The sequence below is a fragment of the Aspergillus puulaauensis genome, chromosome 3, assembly GCF_016861865.1.
Source record: "Aspergillus puulaauensis MK2 DNA, chromosome 3, nearly complete sequence".
Lineage (NCBI taxonomy): Eukaryota > Fungi > Ascomycota > Eurotiomycetes > Eurotiales > Aspergillaceae > Aspergillus > Aspergillus puulaauensis.
Genome location: NC_054859.1, coordinates 2,946,528 through 2,968,121, shown reverse-complemented (window position 1 = coordinate 2,968,121; position 21,594 = coordinate 2,946,528). Strand labels below are relative to the sequence as shown.

The following is a 21,594-nucleotide window of genomic DNA, read 5'->3' as shown; positions in this document are numbered from 1 at the left end:
TCATTCTCTTATAGATACTAGGCACTAGCGGGATATTACGTACTATTTATTTGGGGTTGTCTCTCGCTTTCTCGTCTTCGGTATTGTTCGCACAGGGAGTTGAAGAGGATTGCGTGGCCCGGGCACCAAGGCAGCTCCCTGGTGTTTTGAAGCTACCAGGTGTTAGGACAAGTCTGTTCAATACCATAAATGTTTAATTAGGGAATTAAGATTCTTTAGAATGAAGCATTTGTTGTTGATAAAAGATAATTAGGTAGGAAAGAAGCCTGGGTAAATTGTATACCGTAAGTAGATAACTTTTGGCCTTCGAACTATACGATGACGAAGCAGCGGATGCCAAGACCCGCGGAGTTGGGCCTCTAGCTGTCTGTATGGAGAGAACCACCAGGCGTCAACGTTCCTTGTGCACCCAAACGTCATTCCACTTCTCCCTCCTTTCGCTGTATTTTATTTCGTCACTTGTTGGAGGTCACCTTCTTTTGATCTCTCCTTTCCTTCGAGTATTCAGTTTCCAAGCCGCCCAATCCCTCGTTGTATCGCGATCGTTCGCCCCCTCCGACTTGGTTGCCCCCCGGCTTTCGCAGCGCTCTACCGTCGTCCGTCGCCCCTACCTCGCGGGTCGCAGCTGTAAAAATGAGTCGGTAGGTTGTTGAAATAACGGCTGGGAGACTGGTCTGGTCTGGAACCATGAGCTAATAACTGTCTTCGCAGCACGGAGGCTGATCTGGCGATAAACATTCGCAAGGCCACGAGCATCGGTATGTATTGCGAAAGCCACAGCCACCAACTGTTTCAATGTCATATAGCTAATACGATCGGAATAATAGAGGAGACCGCCCCTAAACGTACGAATCCACCTACTACCACTCCCAATTCGACGTCCAAGCCACCCTGCTGGTCCCATAGCTGGAACATCATCCACTGACATACCTTTCTAGGAAAACATGTTCGAAGCTGTATTGTTTATACATGGGACCACAAGTCGTCTGCCGCGTTCTGGGCCGGGATGAAGGTGTATGCTTTATTGCCACAGTTTTGTATTCTCTTGCCCGCACGCTGACTTGTTTTCTCCTTGTCACAGACAACCGGTTCTCGCCGACGAAGTCCAAACATTCAAGGCTCTTATCACTCTACATAAGGTCCTGCAGGAGGGCCATCCGATAGTAATCCGCGAGGCGCAGCAGCATGCCAATTGGATCGATAGCTTGATGAGGGGGGTTGGAGGAGATGGTCTTCGAGGTACACAAACACCCTATCGCAGCATGAGGTTGGGAATTATGGCTAATCGACTTATGTGATGGATAGGCTACGGTCCCTTGATTAGAGAATATGTTTTCTACTTGGAGTCCAAGTTGGCTTTCCACCGGAATCACCCCGAGTTCAACGGTATGTGAACCGATCCACTTATACCCGAGCGTTCACTGAGCTTTCCATAGGATTATTTGAGTACGAGGAATATATTAGCTTGAAGACGATCAATGATCCTAATGAAGGGTGATTACATGTCTTTGCGGTACCCGATTAATGCGCTCCACTAACATAGAATTAGTTATGAAACCATAACCGATCTGATGGGTCTGCAGGATCAGATCGATGCTTTCCAGAAACTGATCTTTTCACACTTTCAATCTGGCACGCACAACGAATGCCGAATTTCTGCGTTGGTTGCTCTTGTGCAAGAGAGCTACGGAATCTATAAGTTTATCACCAGCATGCTCAGGGCAATGCACACAGGTGGGAATTCAGTTCTATGAATCTTCTTGATACGTATACTGAGAACAAGTTCTTAGCAACGGGCGATGCCGATGCACTTTCCCCCTTACATGGCCGTTACGACGCCCAACACCACCGACTCGTCCGATTCTACTACGAATGCTCCAATCTACGTTACCTAACCAGCCTTATCACAATTCCAAAGCTTCCACAGGATCCACCGAATTTATTGGTAGACGATGAAGAGCGGCCAGCCTTGCCCAGGAGGCCGGTCAAGGAGGTTGAGCCGACACCGTCGCCTCCACCAAAACCTGTGACTGCTGAACCAGAACCCATCAACGATTTCTGGAGCACCGAAGCCCGGCGTCAGCAGGAGGAATTTGAAGCGGAGCAGCAACGTCTCCAACAGCTGTGGGAAGAGCAGCAACGACAACAGCTCCTTGCCCAGCAGCAGGCTCAGCACGATTTCGAAGACCAACAGCGTCTACAAGCGGAGCAACAGCGGCTTGCTCAGGAACAACTTATGCGCGAGCAATACCAGAGCCATACTCAGGGTCGGTTGGCTGAATTAGAGCAGGAGAACTTGAATGCTCGTGCGCAATATGAGCGAGACCAACTGATGCTCCAGCAATATGACCGCCGTGTCAAAGATCTCGAAGAACAGATGAACCAGTTGACATCGAATTTGAACCTGCAGAGTGCCTCGAAGGACGAACAAATTAGATCTCTTCAGGACCAAGTCAACACGTGGAGGAGCAAGTATGAAGCTTTGGCGAAACTTTACTCTCAGCTTCGTCAGGAGCATCTAGATCTGCTTCAAACAACAAAGAGCCTCAAACTGAAAGCAGCATCTGCCCAGGAGGCAATCGAGCGACGCGAGAAATTAGAGCGCGAACTTAAGACCAAGAACCTTGAGTTAGCTGACATGATCCGGGAGCGGGACCGCGCTCTGCATGACAGGGATCGCTTGACTGGAAGCAACAAGGATGAACTTGAGAAGGTTAAGCGTGAGCTTCGTTTCGCTCTTGAGCGCGCAGAAAATGCCGAACGTCAAAAAGGAACCGAAATCTCATCCCTGCTATCCAAGTATAACAGAGAAATGGCTGACCTGGAGGAGTCGCTTCGAGTAAGTTGTCAACGAAACTCTCTTTCGAACATCTATTAACTAGGTTATAGAATAAAACGCGCGCCTTGGAGGAATATAGTACAAATAATGAGATGCGAAATGGTGATCAGGAGGTTGCGCTTCAGGAGAAAGAAGCAGAGCTTGAGGCGATGCAGGCTGCCATGGACGAAGCCCTTCTAGAGCTTGAGGAGCTGAAGCTGGTACGTTTGCTGCGTGGGAAAGATCACATCTTACTCAACACTGACTGACCGACCTCATAGAACCAAGGTGATACCGATACAGCATTAGATACTCAAATTGACCATGTCTTGCACGGCACAGTCTCGAAAATCAACGATATAATTGATTCTGTGCTCCAGACCGGCGTGCAACGTGTTGATGACGCACTTTATGAGCTCGACTCAACTATGCAAGCTGGTAACCAGAATGCATCTCCCCCCTACGTTCTCTCGCAGATCGAGAAGGCGTCCGCGTCTGCCACTGAATTTTCTACTGCTTTTAACAATTATATCAGTGATGGCCCTAGTAGCCCGCATGCTGAAATTATTAGGACAGTGTCTAATTTCTCTGGTGCTGTTGCTGATGTCCTCAGCAATACGAAGGGGCTGACTCGCTTTGCGAACGACGACAAGAGCGCTGATCAACTGATCAATGCCGCCCGCAAGTCTGCCCAAGGCACTGTTCGGTTTTTCCGAGGACTACAGTCTTTCCGCCTCGAAGGCCTGGAAGCCCTTCAGAAGGCTGATGTTGTCATCAATAACAACTCCGAAGTTCAAAGAGACTTGCAGGCTCTGTCAAAGCTCGTTGATGCTTTTGCACCAAAAAGCACTCGGCTCCAGACAAACGGAGACCTGGGCGACTTGGTGGACCAAGAACTTACAAAGGCCGCGGACGCCATTGATGCCGCTGTCAAACGGCTCGCGAACCTTAAAAGCAAACCCCGTGATGGATTTTCTACTTACGAACTCAAAATCAACGATGCGATTTTGGAAGCTGCAATTGCAGTGACAGGGGCAATCGCCGAACTCATTAAGGCTGCCACAGCGTCCCAGCAGGAGATTGTTCGCGAAGGACGTGGCAGTTCCTCCAAGACTGCATTTTACAAGAAAAATAACCGGTGGACGGAGGGCCTTATTTCCGCGGCAAAGGCCGTTGCCTCCTCGACCAATACGTTGATCGAGACTGCGGACGGTGTGATTTCTGGACGCAACTCCCCCGAACAGCTTATCGTGGCCAGTAATGATGTTGCAGCCAGCACAGCGCAGTTAGTAGCTGCTAGCCGTGTCAAGGCTACTTTCATGAGCAAAACCCAAGATCGGCTGGAGACTGCCAGTAAAGCTGTTGGCAAAGCTTGCAGGGCTCTTGTACGACAGGTACAGGACATCATTGCTGAGAAGAACCGGGATGAGAATGAGACAGTGGACTACGCTAAACTCAGCTCGCACGAGTTTAAGGTGCAAGAAATGGAGCAACAGGTATTTCCTTTCCTTTCCTTTCCTCGTTCCCAAGTTGTGTGCTCGTGGCTATCAGCATTGATGAGATTGTCTCTTGGCATGTCTTTTGCCTCTATTTTGGATAGTAACTGACAGATGAACCATTATAGGTCGAAATCCTCCAGCTTGAGAATTCCCTCGCTCGCGCCAGGACACGCCTGGGAGAAATGCGCAAGATTTCGTACCAGGAGGATTAGATTAATTGTCCGTGCCACCGAGATCATCGCCCATTTCGGCATTGTCCGCAATAGTAATGCAGACAGAATAGCATTCTTTAGGTCTGGCAAGTCTAGATAATCATGCCTGTTTTACATCCACTTCTCGCACGCTTTCAGCCAGACTTGTACTTATTACTCTCATTTATCCTGGCCGTGTTTTCTTATTTTGACTCGACAGTTTTTATTCGTTACTCTATTTCTCATGTAATAGGTAGTAAATAGTTGTACATACCAGTTTGCCGGAAACGGACTGATCACCTCAACTCCAGGCTGTCTCCAGCCCAGCCGGTCGCCGCCGATCAAAAGCTAAAGCCCGCTTATCGAAAGGTCCAAACCCCGAGCCTCTGGGCCCAAATCCTTCTTTGTTCACCAAGGAAGATGGGATTGCCATGGAAACTTCGAAGGATTTTAGTGTGGAAACTTATTCCAGGCCCACGAAATTCAGCTCTCTCCCTTCTAGACCAGCCAAGGGTTAACCATCAGAATACCCGTAGTCATGATTCGTTTCTGCAGCCGAGCTTGCGAGAAGGCGTGGTGGAGTCGTGGAGTCGGCGGAAGTGTCAAAGAACCACCGGTTCGCATTAGCGTCCGACCCCACCGCCGAATCTTATCATCACTGGCGTTCGTAATGCTTGCATGAGTTTGGTTTCTTTGTTCTTTGATATCGTCCAGATCTTCGCTTCGTGATGAAAACTGACAGCGCAGCGTGGATCAACTCGTGACGTCTACTAAACCGATTTCTTGGGCGCGGCCTTACCTGTGCGCCCCATGTGGTTTGCTCTGGAACGAATGAGGTTTGTAAAAACGAGTGCGAATCACTGCGGCAGAATGTGAAGATGACGACGGGAGGAGGACAAATCGCGGCCTTTTGGAGAGAGCAATTGGTTAATTCTTGGTGTTTTCGTAGAGAGCCAGGCATACGAACCTTACTCCGTCCGGCCATGCAAATGCGGCTAATGCCATGCAATGCGGACCTCTGCGTTCGATTCCACTCGACTGGCCAACGTCAACGTGGCGGTGATGCTGTGCAAGGATTTCTTTGTTCTGGGGTTAGTAGTCCCAAGTATTGGGTGTTCGAGCGGGGAGTTCATTTGTGGTTATCCGTCGACTTAACGATGTTCACTCCCGCCTTTGGGTCTCGCTGGCTGGCTGGGCTATGCGGAATGAAGAGGCGAAGCATGAGGACAAAGCTTGGATGATCAACCTACCAGAGCGATCAAAAATGGCAGGGAGTCGTGCAAATTGTTTTCCGTTGAAGTCCATCCAGGCTCGCTTGTACTTTTTGGGCCCCAATTACTAACCAGTGTTATTTTGATCATCTTCATTGGTTTTACCACTGAAGTTGATGGGTCTTGTATGAGAAGAGTGGTGTTGACGCGCGACTCATTTTATCCTCTGTGGCAAAGGTGGATGGAAATGAAGGATGGAAAAAAGGAGTTCTACATTATTATATTGCCTTCGCTCGTTCAGTTACACAGCAGGCGGGAACTTGTCGGGTACCTGCGTACTTATGCAATCTCACTGCTACTTTACTTAGTTCGAGATGCCATGTTTCGCTCTTAGTGTCCCGGTATCGTAGTTTGTTGTTTACATTCATTTCTGTATATCAAGTGCCATCTACATTTTGGATCCCGATTTAGTAGTAACACATATATGCATAGATGCCTTTTACTTATATGGAAATAGCATGCACCGCCGAATATATTAATCTGAGGCCCCAAGACGCGGAAAACTTGCCCGGCCCGGAAGAGGAGGGTGAAAACAGTGGAAAATAGAAAGCCATCCATCTCATCGCCATTAATACCCCATTCGCATTGTTCCAGTACTCGGCCTGTCAAGTCTTAGGGGTAGGCAGGGCTCATTCCATATCTAACCACTGTTAGAGGGACGAGCTAATGCTGCCCGAAAGATGTAGAAAGAAAAAATGGAAAGAGAAGCCTCCGAAACGCAAACTCGTGGATGTGATAATGAAACTCGAGAGGGGATGGATGTACTGTGAAGGGAAAGAAACTAAAACTCTCAGAGAAATCGCCAATTTGATAACGAAATGGTACGGAAATTAGAAGTAGATTATAATATTATATGAAAATATTTGGTCACTCCAGGTGACTGGCGGTAACCGCCTAGCGGAATCTGGTCCAGGTAACGCAGGATAGCGTTGCTTCCCTTGTTCCAGCAAACATCTTGTCTGCTAAACTGTGCAGGGGGTCGTCGTGAGGATATTGCTGACCGTAGATGAGGCAACCGGGAGCAAGCGCAATGGGCTGCTGTCATGAAGCAGTAGCAGCAGCTACTTGGATTCCACGAAAAGAAAGCTATCTGTCCACTACAACCAAGGCTACCTGAGCCTGGTCGTAAGAAACATCTCTCCATTGACTATTCTGGAGATATTCTAGTAACAGGTTAGGAGAATGTAATATGATATTTAGCAGAACACTTACATTGGAGCCTGTTCAGCAGGGAAATGCAAGCTTTCATTGCGCAGTAGGATGCGCGGTTTGCGGCAAGCCAATTCCCTACAGATGGATTAGGATATTCGCTTTCTTAATAATCAGGGACACTTACAGAACCGGTGTGCGTCCTCTGGTACGCAATTGAGAGCCTGAACCACGATGTTCTTTTCCGCGTCGCTGAGGTTAGGACGATATTCCATCGCTTGATAGCAGAGTCTCTGTGCCCGGACTTGATACCCATGACCTCGAGCATCCTGTCTCAAGAAATTTACTTTTTCGACTACGGCTTTGCTACAAGACTGTTAGCGTGTTGAACCAAACTACTCGATATGCTCACGTCATATAGTACTGGTTGAGACCAGCCCTGAATATGTAGTGATAGCCGTATTGTATGGTGTATCTGGCAAGCTCTTCATTCGCGATTCTCTCCATTGACACGAGAATTTGGTGAAGCTCAAATATTTTCTCGCCAGTAAGTCTGGACTCAATTTCCGGGTCCAGAATGCTAACAAGTTCGATTGGGTGTCCTTCAAAGTCGGGGACAGTGGGGGTAACTTGATAGTCGTTCGCAATTGCTTGAATGATAGGACCATGACGGCAAACAGGGACTTCTAAATTTCCCTCAATCCCAGTATTCCTGTGAGACGCATGCAGCAGTTTGCCGCCATTGAAAAGGGCAGAGACCTGAGCCATGAGCCGATAGCTGTTGTGGTGGGAGGCGAATGAAGCTGTGATGTAGGCTGCTTGTTCTCTCTGTGTCAAAGGAAAACTGGCATCTCCAACAATTTGGTCGAGGAGCCTGAAAATTGCTTGGCTGTATAGATTCATTTGGCAATATGGGAAATTGGTGATGTCGGTACGGTAATGCAACGTGATTATCCTTGGGCGATTCAAAGAAAATGAAAGATGATACTTAGATAGATGAGAGATGAAAGGTTGAAGACATGAGGAGTATCAAAGCTTGCAGGATTTGTACTGGACCAAGGGTAGCAGAGCTTCACTGAATCATCTTGTGTTCTTCCGTTTTTGGAAACAATGAGAGTAAACCTCTCTCTGGTAAGCCTCTGAGTGAAATTGACTTCCTTCATAATTCACCAGACCAAACTAGACAAAGAAATGTTCCAGCCTCTAGAGCCCAATAGGAACACAACCTCATTTGCCATGTCTAGCCGCTGGGCCCTGGGATCTTTCAACTCTTTCCATACTTGAACTTCTTAGTCCCAGAAACTGTCTTTCAAGGCGCTTTCTCCTGTCTCTCCCCGGTTGCTCCTTAATTGTATAGGAAGACACCTCAACAAAATATGAAAATTTTCCCCCTATTATCCATTTAAATCGCTAGGAAGAACTCGGGTGAAGAATGGCTTCTATATCGATTGCCATGAAATCAACAACACAATCCGCCGACAACCTCACAGAGCTGCTTTGGCAAGATGCTTTGCGCCACCTCGGGTCTACGAATAATGAAGTCCTTCTGCCGACAAATGTGGTGGACATCATCGGTCAAGATAATGTCGAGAAAATTAAATCGCGTCTTTCGTAAGATACCCCGATCTCAAATTCGCGGTCTTATTCTTACACGCCGTAACAGTGCACTTCTAGGTACCCCGGTCGTGTCTTTTGTCGATGAGTCGATCAACGCTCTCCGTGTTCTACGCACGCCAGCGTTTTCAGGGTCATCAATTTCTGTCGCCTCCCATGCTAAGACCTTCAGCTCAAAAACCGGCGAAGTCCCTGTCAAATCTAGGGCAGCATCCACCAAATCTACTAAGGTCCCTCGACCTCCTAATGCATTCATCTTATACCGGCAGCACCATCACCCTAGAGTAAAGGGGCAGTACCCTGAGCTCTCAAACAATGAGATCTGTAAGCTTTTCATTATCGGAAGCAATTCAAACATACTGAAAAACAATAGCGGTGATTTTGGGGAAGCAATGGAGGGCGGAGTCCGAAGAGGCTAAGCTACATTTCAAGAACTTAGCAGAAGAGTTCAAAAAGAAGCATGCCGAAGATCATCCAGACTATCAATACACTCCTCGAAAGCCGTCCGAGAGAAAACGGCGAACGACTTCCCGCTCTTCTCCCAAGCCGTCAAAACGATCTATCCCCCTTGAATCCCCGCCCTCGGTGAGCACATCATCCCCGAATGTGTTCACTCCCCCAGTGTGTCCAGAAATGGAGAACAACCATACGGCTAGCGCGAGCTACATAGGACCGTTGGACAACCTGAACGTTATATTTGATGCCAGTGATTTTACAGAAGAACCCGCCAGTTTTGGCGCAAACGCATTTGATTCTCTATTTCAACAAGCTCAAAGCGACTATAGCAGGACCACATTATTCCCACAGCTGGATCTTGCTGAACGATCTTTCGGAGACGCATTCGAGTTTCCAGACTTTGCAGGTGACTGCTTCTAAAGGGGACCGTCTTCGTTCTATATCTCGTCCCTACCTGTGCACTGCCGGTTGCTCCGGCAGATGTCACGTCATCTCCCTGTTATCTTCCAAGCATTTAAAGGCGACCCCAAGTGAGTCGTCAACATCGGCGATGCACTCAACGGAGAGTTTCGAGTTTCCCACTGTCCAAGATGTACGGAAGCGGGTGTGGTTCCGTTCAACCATGATCATTGCCGTTTTAAACTTGGGTACTAATAAGCCAGCACGCCCCATACACATTCTCCTATCAATGGTGCGGCGAAAGACAGTATCAATTTTCTCGGAGCCAGGCAAACATACATATAGTGGATATCCAAAGGTGAGTGCAATTCCCTACGGAATTTTGATCGACGGGGTAACTGACAAACTGTTTGTTAATTCCACAAAGCCCGACTGTAGAATGATACGGACTCACAATGTATCGCCCGAGCTACACAGCTCGGCGGCTCAGCCTTTCCAATTTTCTGCGTCCGGTCATTAATAGGTGATCAACTGCTACCCACGAGGTACACCGAAAGGCTGATGGGAATGCCCCTGCCGCCAGTCATGGCCTTGTAATTTCTTATGAAATAAATTTAGAAGCCATTTATGATGGATCTACAGCGACATTTTGCGAAGGTCTAGGGGGCATCTTGTTTTTGCAATTTGAGGGAACAGCGTAGAGCTTCGCATAGACTTGCAGGCCCATTTTCCCAGTGGCAAAAGCAATACTGTTACTAAATATAATAAATATAATACTGGATTTGCGGATTAAACAGCAGGGGAATGTGAAAAGATAGGTGGGCAAAAAACATACAACAGCTGGGATTCGCATGTGGTCACCCACCATACTACTAACCAGCCGGCGTGTGGCTTAAGTAGGGCTGAGCGGACGGGAAGCCCTGTTTTCCACACCCTGTGGTCGTATGTGCTCGGTGATTATAAGACGCTGTATTTATGCTCAACTCACAACTTGACGCAAACCTTCACTTCCTGCCTGTTGTTGCCTTTCCGTCCACGCGATCCCAAGTTCGTTCCCGAAATCACTACTAAATCCCTTGCGGGTGGAATCAAATTCCTCCACGATCGAAAAGCTATATTAATCCGTATACCTGCTCTCTTTTGGCGACGCGTTGCGGACGCGCCCCTTCTTTTGACATCTCTCTATTCCCTTTTGAGAGGGCCGAGAAGCAAAAAGATTAGCAAGAGCCTCGACAAACAATGCACAATACACCTCTGCAATGAGTCGATATCTCACCCCATCAAAGGTTGCTCTACTATGCCTCATCCAAGTCTATACTGAAGGCGTGGTCCCGAACTCGTCTGCAATCCATGTCCTCTCGTTTGTGGTCGCTTATCTCAGTCCCATGGGCGGAGAGGATGGACCTTCTTCTTCGGACGATTGGGTTGCTCAGTATTCAGTGACCATCGAGGATTTGGAACAGGCACTGGTAACAAGTCCATCGTCTGTGCCTGGAAGATCTGTTTGGGACTTGTTTCTCCGAAAAATATGGTCGATCGACTCCTGTGACGCGTTGGAAGTGTTCTTCACAGAGATATCTACCATACTTGCGAAGACCCGTGAAGAGCAGATTAGAGACAGAGATGCCGGCATCATTCCAGAGTCTGATTGTATGCGCCTCGCTCGATGTTCGCCCCTAGGCGCGTTCGTAAGAAGAGCCCAACTGGAATTCACAAGGTTGCAGTTTCACGACTCTGTAAATCTATGGAAAGGCTTTGTCAAATATCGCCTTCCGACATACCGAGCCTGGGCGCGCAAAAACCCTTCCGACGAGCAGGCTTCTGTGGACATCAATTTATTGGAACTGGGCCTCGGTACAAGCAGTCATCTTTGTCAGGTAGCATACGGGAACATCGAAGAAGATGATGAAGACGATCGCTATGTCAGTACGAAGGAAGTTGAAAGGCTCCTCGAATTTCAGATCAACGAATTGCAAAGTAGGATATTCTCTCATTGATGCTGGGACCCCCTTCTAACGAATTAGGATTTGGTGGGAGAGTCCCAGAAGGAATGAAAGCACAACTGGAGCGCATTATTGCATCTGGTGTGACTTTGCCTAATCTGATACACTATTTAAGGTAAGCTGTCAAATCTACGGGTTTCGATATTTTCAGGGCTGACCGCCAGATTTCTCGATGCTTGGAGGGCAGGGGATTACCCGTCATCTTTTGACAACCTTCATCGCTACTTCGATTACACGATGCATAGTCGAGACAAAGGGACCTATCAATATGCGCTTCTAAATCTTGCAATACTACAAGCAGACTTCGGGTGTTATGGAGAAGCCGTGTCTGCGATGCAAGAAGCCGTCTCAATCGCTCGGGAATCCCATGATATGAACTGCCTGAACTTCTGCATGAGCTGGCTGTATCATTTTGGAAAAGCCTTTCCAGAACTCATCAAAGATGTTGAAAATACTGGTATGCTAGGTAATGAAAAAGAAGGGCTATCGTTCCTCAAAGCGAAGGCAAAAGAAACAGAGATGTGGAGCTTATTGAGTACTACCCTCCTGAGCGAAGCAAAACTCGAACTACAGAATGTAAGTCTTTATTTTCTGTGTTGACGATACGATTCTAACTTCTCAAGGGAGAGAGTCTCGCGTCGTCGATCGAGAACGTTGTGCGCGCGTCACATTTAAATGTCACAAAGAACCTGGTGAATTCAATGGGGCCGCAGCTCCTACTTCAAACCGCACTATACTCTAGAATAGGTATTGTATCTCCCTCCTATGGGGGAAATCGATTTTCTTGGTTGACATGTTGCGTTTCCAGGAGTCACCCATTTTGCCTGGCTGAGTAGCGAGGTATTCCGCCAATGCTACCGGAACAGCGCGCCTTTTGAAGACTATTTGAAGAGCACATTCCGAAGCTGCCAACTCGTAAGTTGAGGTCCTTTACTAGGTACACAAGTTACTCACACTCCGAAGCTAGCGCAACAAGGCCGCTATAGCGAGGTTTCTGCCCACATGACTGCAATGAGCCCTGAAAGATTTCGGTCATTGAAAACGAGCCAATATTGGGCGTTTTTCTCGGGTGTACTTCAGCTTAAACGTAAAATCTACAAGTATGCTCTATTCTCTCTACCTGCAGCATTCATGTCTAACAGTCTCCAGTGACGACCAAGTAGCAGCAGGCTATCTGCTGTCACAGCTCCAGGCAATCGATCTTCCTGACAGCGATTTGTCATTCCTATTGTCCTTCTTATCCGTTGAATTTATGATCCGCCAAGCCAACTATGCGCAGGCGTTGGACCTTATTGAAAAGACTGCGCAGTCAATTCACCAGGACAACTTCGATATCCAGCCCCAAGTCAAACTACTATGTCTCAAGGCTCGCATATTTGAGAAAACAGGCCAGCCTGAACGGGGATTCTCCTTGGCCATGAGGGCTGCGAGCATTGCCTATCGCTCGAAACTGCTCCCCGGCCTCTGGGAGGCTATCTGTGCATTGGCAAATGTTCTTTTGAGTCTCAAGGAGTTTGACGCTGCCTCAGTTATGATAGAGAGCATCATGCCTCAAATTCTGGAGTCAAGCGATTGTGATCTCGCGGCTTCCGCGTACTCCCTCCTAGTAGATGCCAATATGGGTATCGCCGGCAAACTCTGGAGTGAAGGAAAGAATACGCCCACCAAGAAAGAATACATGAACCGGGCCCTGGGTTACCTTGATTGTGCCTACGACCAATATGAGGAAATTGAGGATATCAGAGGGCAGTGTGAGATGATGGCTAAGAAAGCTACGGTGATGCATCTAACAGGCGATTCGGTTCTTGCCAACGATTATGCCGCGAAGTACCTAGACCTACAAAAGCAGAAGGCATCGCAGTAATGAGTTATTATGATATTATGCTAACATCGAGTTGTACTGAGCCGTGGGCTTGGAGTTATTATTGAACTCACTTTCACTATATATAATATAAATCACAACAGAATTGTTGCCATATAATGCAATAGAAAGACAGCCTAATACCGCTAGTGGTTTTTAATTGGTCGAATGGTATTTTTATAAGAATAAACAACAGCATTGCCATGGTAAGGCATTTGATCATTATTTTACGTACTTGGTTCAAAGTGATTAAGAAGTATATAATGCTCTCCGCCAGTAATTTGATATTCGGTGAGTACGATGTAGCAGGCCAGGCTGCTCATTTGAACTAAACCACCAGGGAGAACATCTGATTGGAACAAAATTATGGCAGATGGAAATTTGCAACACAAGTTTAACCTCGCATCTCAAACCCATCTCGTCTCCGATACTACACTGGTGAATGTAGTAGCTACAACGAGCGCTGAGTCCAGTATTAGATTGAACACTGCAATGGAAACATTGAGCCTGACAGCTTCATGAGATACGTCTTCTGTATGGATAAAGAGCTCCTTCATGCAGTTTGGCTGTTAGACATTCCACCATACACGCAAAAGACGTTGTCGACGCTGAGTGATACCTTCATGACGGATGTGGTGTGAAGAATATTTTGCTTATCTATGGTTTATACCCGATAGAAGCATAGTCGCGTGCAACTTTTACCTTGAGCGGCAGGGAGTGGTTTCGAAGGCTGTGGGTTTGAGAGGCAAGGAGCACAGAGACTGCAATTTGAATCCTCATCACCAGACCAGGTTGTAGGTATAATGCTGTTTCCGGTAGTGCTAGGTCTCTCCATAGTAAACTCCAAATCGCAAAGAATATGACAGAGATAAAACCGTCCGGTCAGTCATTTTGCCCAACGTTTAACCGCCCCGGGCATATGGAGCACGGTCAAGGTCGAAAGCTGAGAGAAAAAGGTACGAGAATGGATGTGAGATCAAATATCGTCATTGAACATTGGCACCGTGTATATTCGCGTTAGGTGAGAAATTGGGTACACGTCTTTGGCAAGAGAAGTACATATCTCTAGTCTCGTTACATCGTCGAGGAATCCCAATCGTTGGCCCAGATGAAAGTAGAACATCGCCAGGTAGTTCCTTTCTCCTTGTTCCCGCTGGGTCCCAAAGGTCTGGGACAAATCCAGAAAGAACGACCAAAGTTTACCCCAGGCTTTTTAGTTTTCAAACTAATGCACGGCTCATCGTGGCCTTCGCACGTGGGAGCAGGCTTCTTAGTAAACAGTTTTGACCAATCCTGTTTGCTAGCGACGGGATCGATGAAGTCTGTTGGTTCTTTATATGATGCTGTAGTAGCCGGTGTTGATTCGTTGGATTCGTCAACATCAACGTCTTGCGCCATTTCCGCACTTTTCGCACCTGCTACTTGTTGGCTGCGGATTTTAGACGGGCTTCTGGGCAAGGCTGTTTCTCCATCCCTGAGAGATTTGAAATCCTCCATATCAATGTCAGGGTTGCTTTTTGTCTTGAAAAATCCCTTCAGCGTACTCTGTCCAGCAGTTGGCGTGACTGTGTGATTACCTGCAGATTTTGAACGCTTTACGGGAGGGTTTTCTGTCCTGACGGGTCGTTTGCGCACAATGCCCTTTGACTGGTCAGCATCAGGTGTTACGACAGAGGAGCTTCCACTCAAGCTCGTTGAGCGAAGGTTGGTAGACTCTGCGACTGCCTTGGTGCCTTCAGATAATGGCGTTGGAGTTGGTTGCTGAACAGAAGGCGACTTTTGCGATGGCTGGCTAGATTTACGCATGAACATATCTTTGATGTTTCTCCGTCTATCGAACTCCGGTATCAGTCGCCCCGACAGTGGTAACAACAACTTTGTCGTATAGTCTTGTTGGCGTGCGCCGTTTCGAAACAGCCCTGGTGGGTTCACGACATCATAAATGTTGGTTTCGCCCTCACCAAGAGGCACGGTGTCCTTGAAAATAGCATATACTGGACAATGGTCCGACCCCTAGGTACTTTCGTTAGCAGTGTTATGCTTCGGATTCTGCTCAGACCTCACCATGAGTCCTTCTTGGATATTAGAGTCATGGAACCAATCCTGCATGTTCAAGCTGCAAAGGACATAATCTATTCTCGAACCGTAGTTGCCGGGGCGAGCATTTATTCTCTGCTCCCAGCAAGTATACATGCCCTTGCGCTCAGGGTGGAAGGATCTGCATATATCGAAAAGAGCTGGCTGTTCCCTTCCCTCATCTCGGTCACCCAAAACTTTACCGTCAGACAGTAGGTGGTTGAATAGGCGCCGCGCAGGAGCGGAGACAAAGTGGTCTCCGGTAATAGCTCCTTTTTTGATATTTTCAGACGCATGAGCTGCATCAATCTCGCCTCTTGAGATATTGATATCCCCAGTGACGAACACACGTTTTCCCATGGTGACTAGATTTCGGACCCGAGCATCCATCAAGTCTAGATAATTCTGGCGAAATGCATCTCGACTCTCATCCCTATTGGCAGGGCAATAGATGCCTATAAGAACGAAGGCAGGGAACTCAAGTAGAACACAGCGCCCCTCAGAATCGAGTGTTTCTGCGTCTAATTCGAGTTGCGATAATTGCTCTATCGTTGGATAACCACCGATTTGCTGATCTTCAGGTAGGTCCCTGAATGGCGCGGATGAATTTGGCGGACATAAGGTTCCCGTCAGCCCCTCCTCAGCACGGATGGGAGCACATGTTGCATTGCGTGTGTATATTGCAACACCCGAATAACCTCGTGAAATGTCAGTTCCCAATCATTTGTAGACTCAGTGGGACCGACCCTTTTTAACTCTAGGTAGGCTGAAGTAGCAATCCCACCCGGAAACAAGAACCATATCATCTCTAAGGTCCTTTCGCTGGATTTTGGTTTCCTGAAAAACGACAATATCGGCTTCCAGTATATCAAACATAGACTGTTTGAAACAAAGTTAACCGAGTCCGTAGGGGGAAAGATAACGATTTACCTCGAAAGTACGTGTACTCCTCCATGGCTCATACGAGAATGGGTTCCTAATCACAATTAGGACGCGAGGTAAATAGCAAGCTTGGTATTTGCTACCGACCTAATGCCGTTTACTGCGAAAACAAATGCATTAGTATGCCTATTTTGACAATGATGGAGGCAGCTCACCGTTCCATGTCGTGATACGAAACCCCATCCCGGATACTACGGGCCCAAGCTGTGCATATTATTCAGAAGACGGTGCTTGACATTCAGAGATGTGTATAAACTCGACTTGATTGATCAGAAGGGAGCAACAGCTTCGGAACACGTGATTCCAGAAGCGTGACATCACGGGAGGTGTAGGCTGCTGACATAACGACGGAACGGTTGTGGCCGGAGACGAACGAATCACGGGAAGCACTAAGCGGCTTTTGTCTGCCCACCCGAGTCGACATCGTCTGATATTCCCACCTTTGAAGACCGAGACAGCTGTGAGCCATTCGCTCTTCGTTCAGCAACAATGATTCCCCAGCGCAGTGCCCTTCGCTTCGCCCAGCGTTCCGCTCCGGTTCGCTCTGCCCTCCAGCGCCGTTTTAACAGCGCGCAGTCCAAGATTCCGTCTTGGGCTGTCGACAACGAGTTCAACCGCGAGAGAGCCGCCGTCAAGCACCACGCCGCCTCGACTAGCAGTACGTTTTACCTTTACTCAGCCTATACAAGTCTATACCGAGCTTGCAATTGAAGAATTCGAATGATGCTAACCCATTGGCACTCCAGGTCTCTGGCTCAAGCTCTCCATATTGTATGTCATGCAACCGATACCCCCTCTCCAAACCCGATACAGTCGTACTCATATTACTTCAGCGCCGTTATTCCCTGCTTAATTGGCGGCGGTTGGAACGCCTACAGCCAGTGGAACGAGCACTGGGAGCACTGGGAGCACATGGCCCCTCTGGAGGAACGCACCGAGTACCCCTACCAGAACATCCGTTCCAAGAACTACCCCTGGGGAGATGGTGACAAGGTCAGTTCATGAAGCATCTTCAAAGATATGTGGATAATAGATTGCTAACTACTTTGGTATTGCAGACCATCTTGTAAGTTCCATTCCTACCAACTACGCGCTCTGGGACCGAACCGAGCTCCTTCGCGGTCTTTCTATGGTCAATTACTAACTTTCGCGCAGCTGGAACAGCAGCGTCAACTACCACAACAAGGACAAGTCTACCTAGATAGCTCCATGTGGAAGCAGGACTACACCGGTTCCCGAAAACGAAGGACATGTACATTTATCCAGAAAAGGAGGGAGAGTCCAGGAAATAGAGTCCCAAATCTGTTGACGAAGTGGTCGCCCATTACTATGCTTCTTTTGAGTTTCCTTTGTACGCTATAAGCTCATTTGCCGTTTGGAATTCATTTTATACAAGCACCCGGTTATTTTCATCCCGCCAAGACTTCATGTCCCCAAAGAGTCTGGAGCACGTCTATAAAATTTACCTATGAAACCCATTTGCAGTCCCTATGAGTTGGAGTCGATGCTGGACGTCTATGTAAACAGTGGGATATGTCAGAACGTTGAAGGCTTGATCGAGGGCCAATCATTTACGAGTGCACCCGGATGCGATCGATACCTCGGTAACGATGTAAATATGGTGGATGACGGAAGCTTCATGCGTACTCAGGTTGGTGCTTGCGCCTTGCTGTTCAGGTGACAGCAAGGAGTCATAGCCAGACTCAAGAGGAAAAATCGGGCGCCCGGTGTCGGCGGAGGAAAGCCGAGCGGGATTGTCGGCCAGCCCAAGCTCCGATATGCTGCCCGCCTGACGACGATGTTTCATGGCTGGAAAAATGTATAAATACGACGAACTCGCTCTTGAACTTGGAACAGGCATAGATACTTTCAATCCCTTTACGTTTTCATCAACTATCGAATCAACGTACCCAATTTACCCACGTTGTGGTTCTGATTATCCCTGATCCCGCCATACATACATCGTTCATACTTCCGTCAATGACGCCCCGTCCTGACGTCCTGATCATCGGCGCTGGCCCCTCTGGCCTTGTCACAGCCTTATGGCTAGTTAAGCAAGGTATACATATCCGTATTGTCGATAAAGCCAAGGCCGACGTAACTACCTCTCGGGCACTGGCTATCCAGGCACGAACCCTAGAACTATACCGCCAACTCGGAATCGCGGAAGATGTTGTCTCAAACGGGCACAAAATTGCAGCCACAAACGTCTGGTCTGAGGGCACTCACCGGGGGCGAATACCCATTGGTGATATTGGTAGTGGGTTAACGCCATACCCATTTATCCACATTTTCCCCCAGGACCAGCACGAGACGCTCTTGGAAGACCGCCTCAACTCCCTCGGTGTCCAAGTCGAGCGGCACCGAGAGCTTATAGACTTCACGGAAAACAAATCATCAATCACAGCTCGGCTGAGGACGACCGATCCTAGTACCGATGGTGATGACAATGTTGAAACCTGCGAAGCAACCTTTATTGTTGGCTGTGACGGAGCCCGTTCGACTGTTCGCCATGTCTCCGGAGTTGAATACGACGGCGCAACGTACTCCCATATCTTCTTTGTCGCCGATTTCGAGGGAAGCGGGCCATCACTGAATGGCGAAGCACATGTTACTTTCAACCAGTCTGAGTTTATGCTGCTGTTTCCATATGATGACAGCAGCCGGGGCCGCATCTCTGGGGCCATTGATGATGAAACTGCGGAGAAAGACACCGATATCACCTTCGAGGATGTTGCCCCAAGGATGGCGGAAACGCTGAAACTGAAAATCGACAAGCTGAACTGGTTTTCCACTTATCGAAGCCATCACCGTCTAGCATCTGCCTTCCGCAAAGGCAGAGCGTTCTTGGTCGGCGACGCGGCACATATTCATAGTCCTGTCGGGGGACAGGGAATGAACACCGGTATTGGTGATGCAATCAACCTGGCATGGAAGCTGTCAGCGGTCATCAAAGGACAAGCCGGCCTATCGTTACTCGAAAGCTATGAGACAGAACGTCGCGCGTTTGCGAGCCAATTGGTCAACACAACTGACAGCGGTTTCAATGCCGTTATTTCGCAGAGCTACTTCGCGCGAACCCTGCGAACATATGTTCTGCCTTATGTTGCGCCATTGCTCGCCAAAATCGACTACGTTAGACACAATGTGTTCCGGAAGGTTTCTCAAATTATGCTGGATTATAGACAGAGTATGTTGTCAGCCGGTGTTGCAGGCTATGTTCACGGCGGAGACCGTATGCCATGGGCCCCTGTAGGAGACATTGACAACTTTGAGAACCTGAAATCAATTACCTGGCAGGTCCATGTTTATGGAGAGCCCAAGCCAGAATTGACACAATGGTGCCTGAACAAGAACATTCCCCTACATGCTTTCCCCTGGGACGGGCAGTATCAAACAGCCGGGCTGCAAGCTGATGCAGCGTACCTGATCCGCCCGGATACCTATGTGGCAGTTGCAGAGCCGTCGGGCTCATTTCAGAGGTTTGACCGGTACTTTGAAGACATCGGACTCCAATGGCTTTGAGCGTTCTTTCTTAGTGTTTTCCCCTTGGTACCTTATCTTTCTCCACTCTTCGACCGGCGGCCTAGCTAGGCGTTCAGCTCCGAAATACTAGTTACCTAAGGACACCCCTGCTTTGACCCCATACTGTGGCTCGCTGTATAGATATTGTTGCGTGAGAACGCTGTAACTTAATTTGCAAGAGGCCAGTGAATTGATGGACGATCTCTTGGGGCTGTCCAGTCCGAGTCTTGGCGGGCTGCGCGTCCCGGACCCCCCGATCTGACTGCATGGCCATCAATTGCGACAAGACACCGATTGCACAACGCTGACGCCCATTCAGCCTAATGTGACCAGCCGGGCCTGTTATCGAGCTCGCCCTTACCACTGCAAGTTCAAATGCATCTGTCAGATGCATGCAGGTCCGTGATCCATGGACTTTCCTTCCTGATCTCCACTGCCATCCGGCATCTTTCGCGTTATCCCAAGCTCCGTCGTCGCCTCCTCCAGCTCTTCCTGGCCATCTTCTTCATTTGGAGCACAGCGGATGTCTTTCTGGTGCACCGACACTTTAATGAAGAGCAAACCCACCTAGATTACAAACCCTTGCGTCGACAGCGGATATTCATCGCTAGTGCTCTCTGGAATAACGAACGGTCACTACCAGGCCATTGGGGCGAAGTAATTGTCGACTTAGCCAATGTCTTCGGATCGGATAATTTGTTCGTTAGTGTACATGAGACTGGAAGCAGCGATGGCACAAAGGACGCTCTGCACGAATTCGACAAGAAGCTGAACACGGCGAATATAGGACGAAGCATCGCGTTCGCCGACCAACCTCCTGACGACAAAGCACTGTTGGACCTGAACCCGGCTGATCCGAGGCGCATTTCTTATATTGCCGGACTGCGAAATAAGTCTCTTCAACCGTTATTTAAGCTCCGAGATGATGGGATATTTTACGATCGAATTTTATTTCTGAGCGATGTCTTCTTCACCGTGGGTAGCACGCGCCTTCTTGGGAATTGTTCAATTCAGCTAACGCGTATGCACATATAGAAAACAGATGTCATATCCCTTTTGAATACCAATTACGGTACATACACTGCGGCTTGCTCTTTCGATATAACGAAACCTTTGACCAAGTCCGACGCACTTGCTCTACGAGACGTGGATGGATATGAACAAGTCATGCAAAAGTGGCCCTTCTTTCGTGCGGCCGAGTCAAGAGACCCCATGAAATACATGTTGCCAGTTCCCGTTAGAAGCTGCTGGGGTGGAATGGGTAAGCAGACTGGAATTCCTGCAGAAAAATCTCGACAGCAGTGCTAACGCCCGATGCTTTAGTATTCATGGGCACGGAGGCAATCTATTCCTCCCGGCCAATTCAGTTTAGAGGGATACCCGGTGGTCTCGCAGATAAGAATGCTGTGGCTTCCGAAGGTTGCCTAATTCACGCGGACAACCCGTTTTCCAAGCGAAGGGGCGTTTACTTGAACCCTTTTGTTCGGGTAGGACATAGTGCGGCAGAACACCCGGCGGGTCGTTCTACTGGACACTGGCTCTCTACTTGGCAAATATTTGAATCCATATGGGAGAATCGCCTTCGCCGCTTTATCAATCCTCCATTCCTGGAAGGGTGGTCCGTACGAAGCCGTCTTTCTGCTTGGCTGGCTGAGGATGAGAATAATAGTGAACGCGGCGATTACTGCCTTGCTGATCAAACCCAAGCTATGGTACCGTGATATTCCCAAGATGGTGATTGACAGGTCCGAAAACGATTTTGAAGGTCGGAAAATGGCCACTGGTCTCTT

The 21,594-nt window shown here is 48.3% G+C and overlaps 8 protein-coding genes across 8 annotated transcripts; 6 read left to right on the top strand and 2 right to left on the bottom strand.

Annotated features, from left to right (window-relative positions):
- Positions 1 to 633: 633 nt before the first annotated feature.
- Positions 634 to 4,529, top strand: SLA2 (putative cytoskeleton assembly control protein Sla2; the record flags this gene model as incomplete). Its single annotated transcript, XM_041702343.1, has 12 exons — positions 634 to 641; positions 712 to 758; positions 828 to 845; positions 939 to 1,014; positions 1,082 to 1,239; positions 1,306 to 1,386; positions 1,437 to 1,494; positions 1,550 to 1,734; positions 1,791 to 2,839; positions 2,890 to 3,039; positions 3,100 to 4,314; positions 4,443 to 4,529. 12 exons carry the CDS (start codon positions 634 to 636, stop codon positions 4,527 to 4,529), a joined length of 3,132 nt encoding a protein of 1,043 aa, XP_041555138.1.
- Positions 4,530 to 6,888: 2,359 nt separating this feature from the next.
- MAT1-2-4 (putative mating locus protein) lies at positions 6,889 to 7,831 on the bottom strand (the record flags this gene model as incomplete). The annotated part of the gene is made up of 4 exons (XM_041702342.1): positions 6,889 to 6,926; positions 6,992 to 7,066; positions 7,116 to 7,294; positions 7,341 to 7,831. 4 exons carry the CDS (start codon positions 7,829 to 7,831, stop codon positions 6,889 to 6,891), a joined length of 783 nt encoding a protein of 260 aa, XP_041555137.1.
- Positions 7,832 to 8,381: 550 nt separating this feature from the next.
- APUU_31167A (HMG-box domain-containing protein) lies at positions 8,382 to 9,418 on the top strand (the record flags this gene model as incomplete). The annotated part of the gene is made up of 3 exons (XM_041702341.1): positions 8,382 to 8,539; positions 8,592 to 8,866; positions 8,916 to 9,418. 3 exons carry the CDS (start codon positions 8,382 to 8,384, stop codon positions 9,416 to 9,418), a joined length of 936 nt encoding a protein of 311 aa, XP_041555136.1.
- A 1,238-nt stretch (positions 9,419 to 10,656) lies between these two features.
- Positions 10,657 to 13,264, top strand: APC5 (putative anaphase-promoting complex subunit Apc5; the record flags this gene model as incomplete). The annotated part of the gene is made up of 7 exons (XM_041702339.1): positions 10,657 to 11,374; positions 11,422 to 11,515; positions 11,583 to 11,976; positions 12,024 to 12,147; positions 12,209 to 12,315; positions 12,364 to 12,500; positions 12,550 to 13,264. The coding sequence occupies 7 exons, from the start codon at positions 10,657 to 10,659 to the stop codon at positions 13,262 to 13,264; spliced, it is 2,289 nt and encodes a 762-aa protein (XP_041555135.1).
- A 1,071-nt stretch (positions 13,265 to 14,335) lies between these two features.
- APN2 (DNA-(apurinic or apyrimidinic site) lyase APN2) lies at positions 14,336 to 16,462 on the bottom strand (the record flags this gene model as incomplete). The annotated part of the gene is made up of 6 exons (XM_041702338.1): positions 14,336 to 15,274; positions 15,326 to 16,035; positions 16,084 to 16,216; positions 16,268 to 16,313; positions 16,367 to 16,379; positions 16,435 to 16,462. 6 exons carry the CDS (start codon positions 16,460 to 16,462, stop codon positions 14,336 to 14,338), a joined length of 1,869 nt encoding a protein of 622 aa, XP_041555134.1.
- Positions 16,463 to 16,768: 306 nt separating this feature from the next.
- Positions 16,769 to 17,480, top strand: COX13 (cytochrome c oxidase subunit VIa; the record flags this gene model as incomplete). The annotated part of the gene is made up of 5 exons (XM_041702337.1): positions 16,769 to 16,937; positions 17,026 to 17,050; positions 17,113 to 17,272; positions 17,338 to 17,345; positions 17,435 to 17,480. The coding sequence occupies 5 exons, from the start codon at positions 16,769 to 16,771 to the stop codon at positions 17,478 to 17,480; spliced, it is 408 nt and encodes a 135-aa protein (XP_041555133.1).
- A 779-nt stretch (positions 17,481 to 18,259) lies between these two features.
- On the top strand, positions 18,260 to 19,804 carry APUU_31163A (putative FAD binding monooxygenase; the record flags this gene model as incomplete). The annotated part of the gene is made up of 1 exon (XM_041702336.1): positions 18,260 to 19,804. One exon carries the CDS (start codon positions 18,260 to 18,262, stop codon positions 19,802 to 19,804), a length of 1,545 nt encoding a protein of 514 aa, XP_041555132.1.
- A 375-nt stretch (positions 19,805 to 20,179) lies between these two features.
- Positions 20,180 to 21,525, top strand: APUU_31162A (glycosyltransferase family 69 protein; the record flags this gene model as incomplete). Its single annotated transcript, XM_041702335.1, has 3 exons — positions 20,180 to 20,779; positions 20,840 to 21,065; positions 21,128 to 21,525. 3 exons carry the CDS (start codon positions 20,180 to 20,182, stop codon positions 21,523 to 21,525), a joined length of 1,224 nt encoding a protein of 407 aa, XP_041555131.1.
- Positions 21,526 to 21,594: the final 69 nt, after the last annotated feature.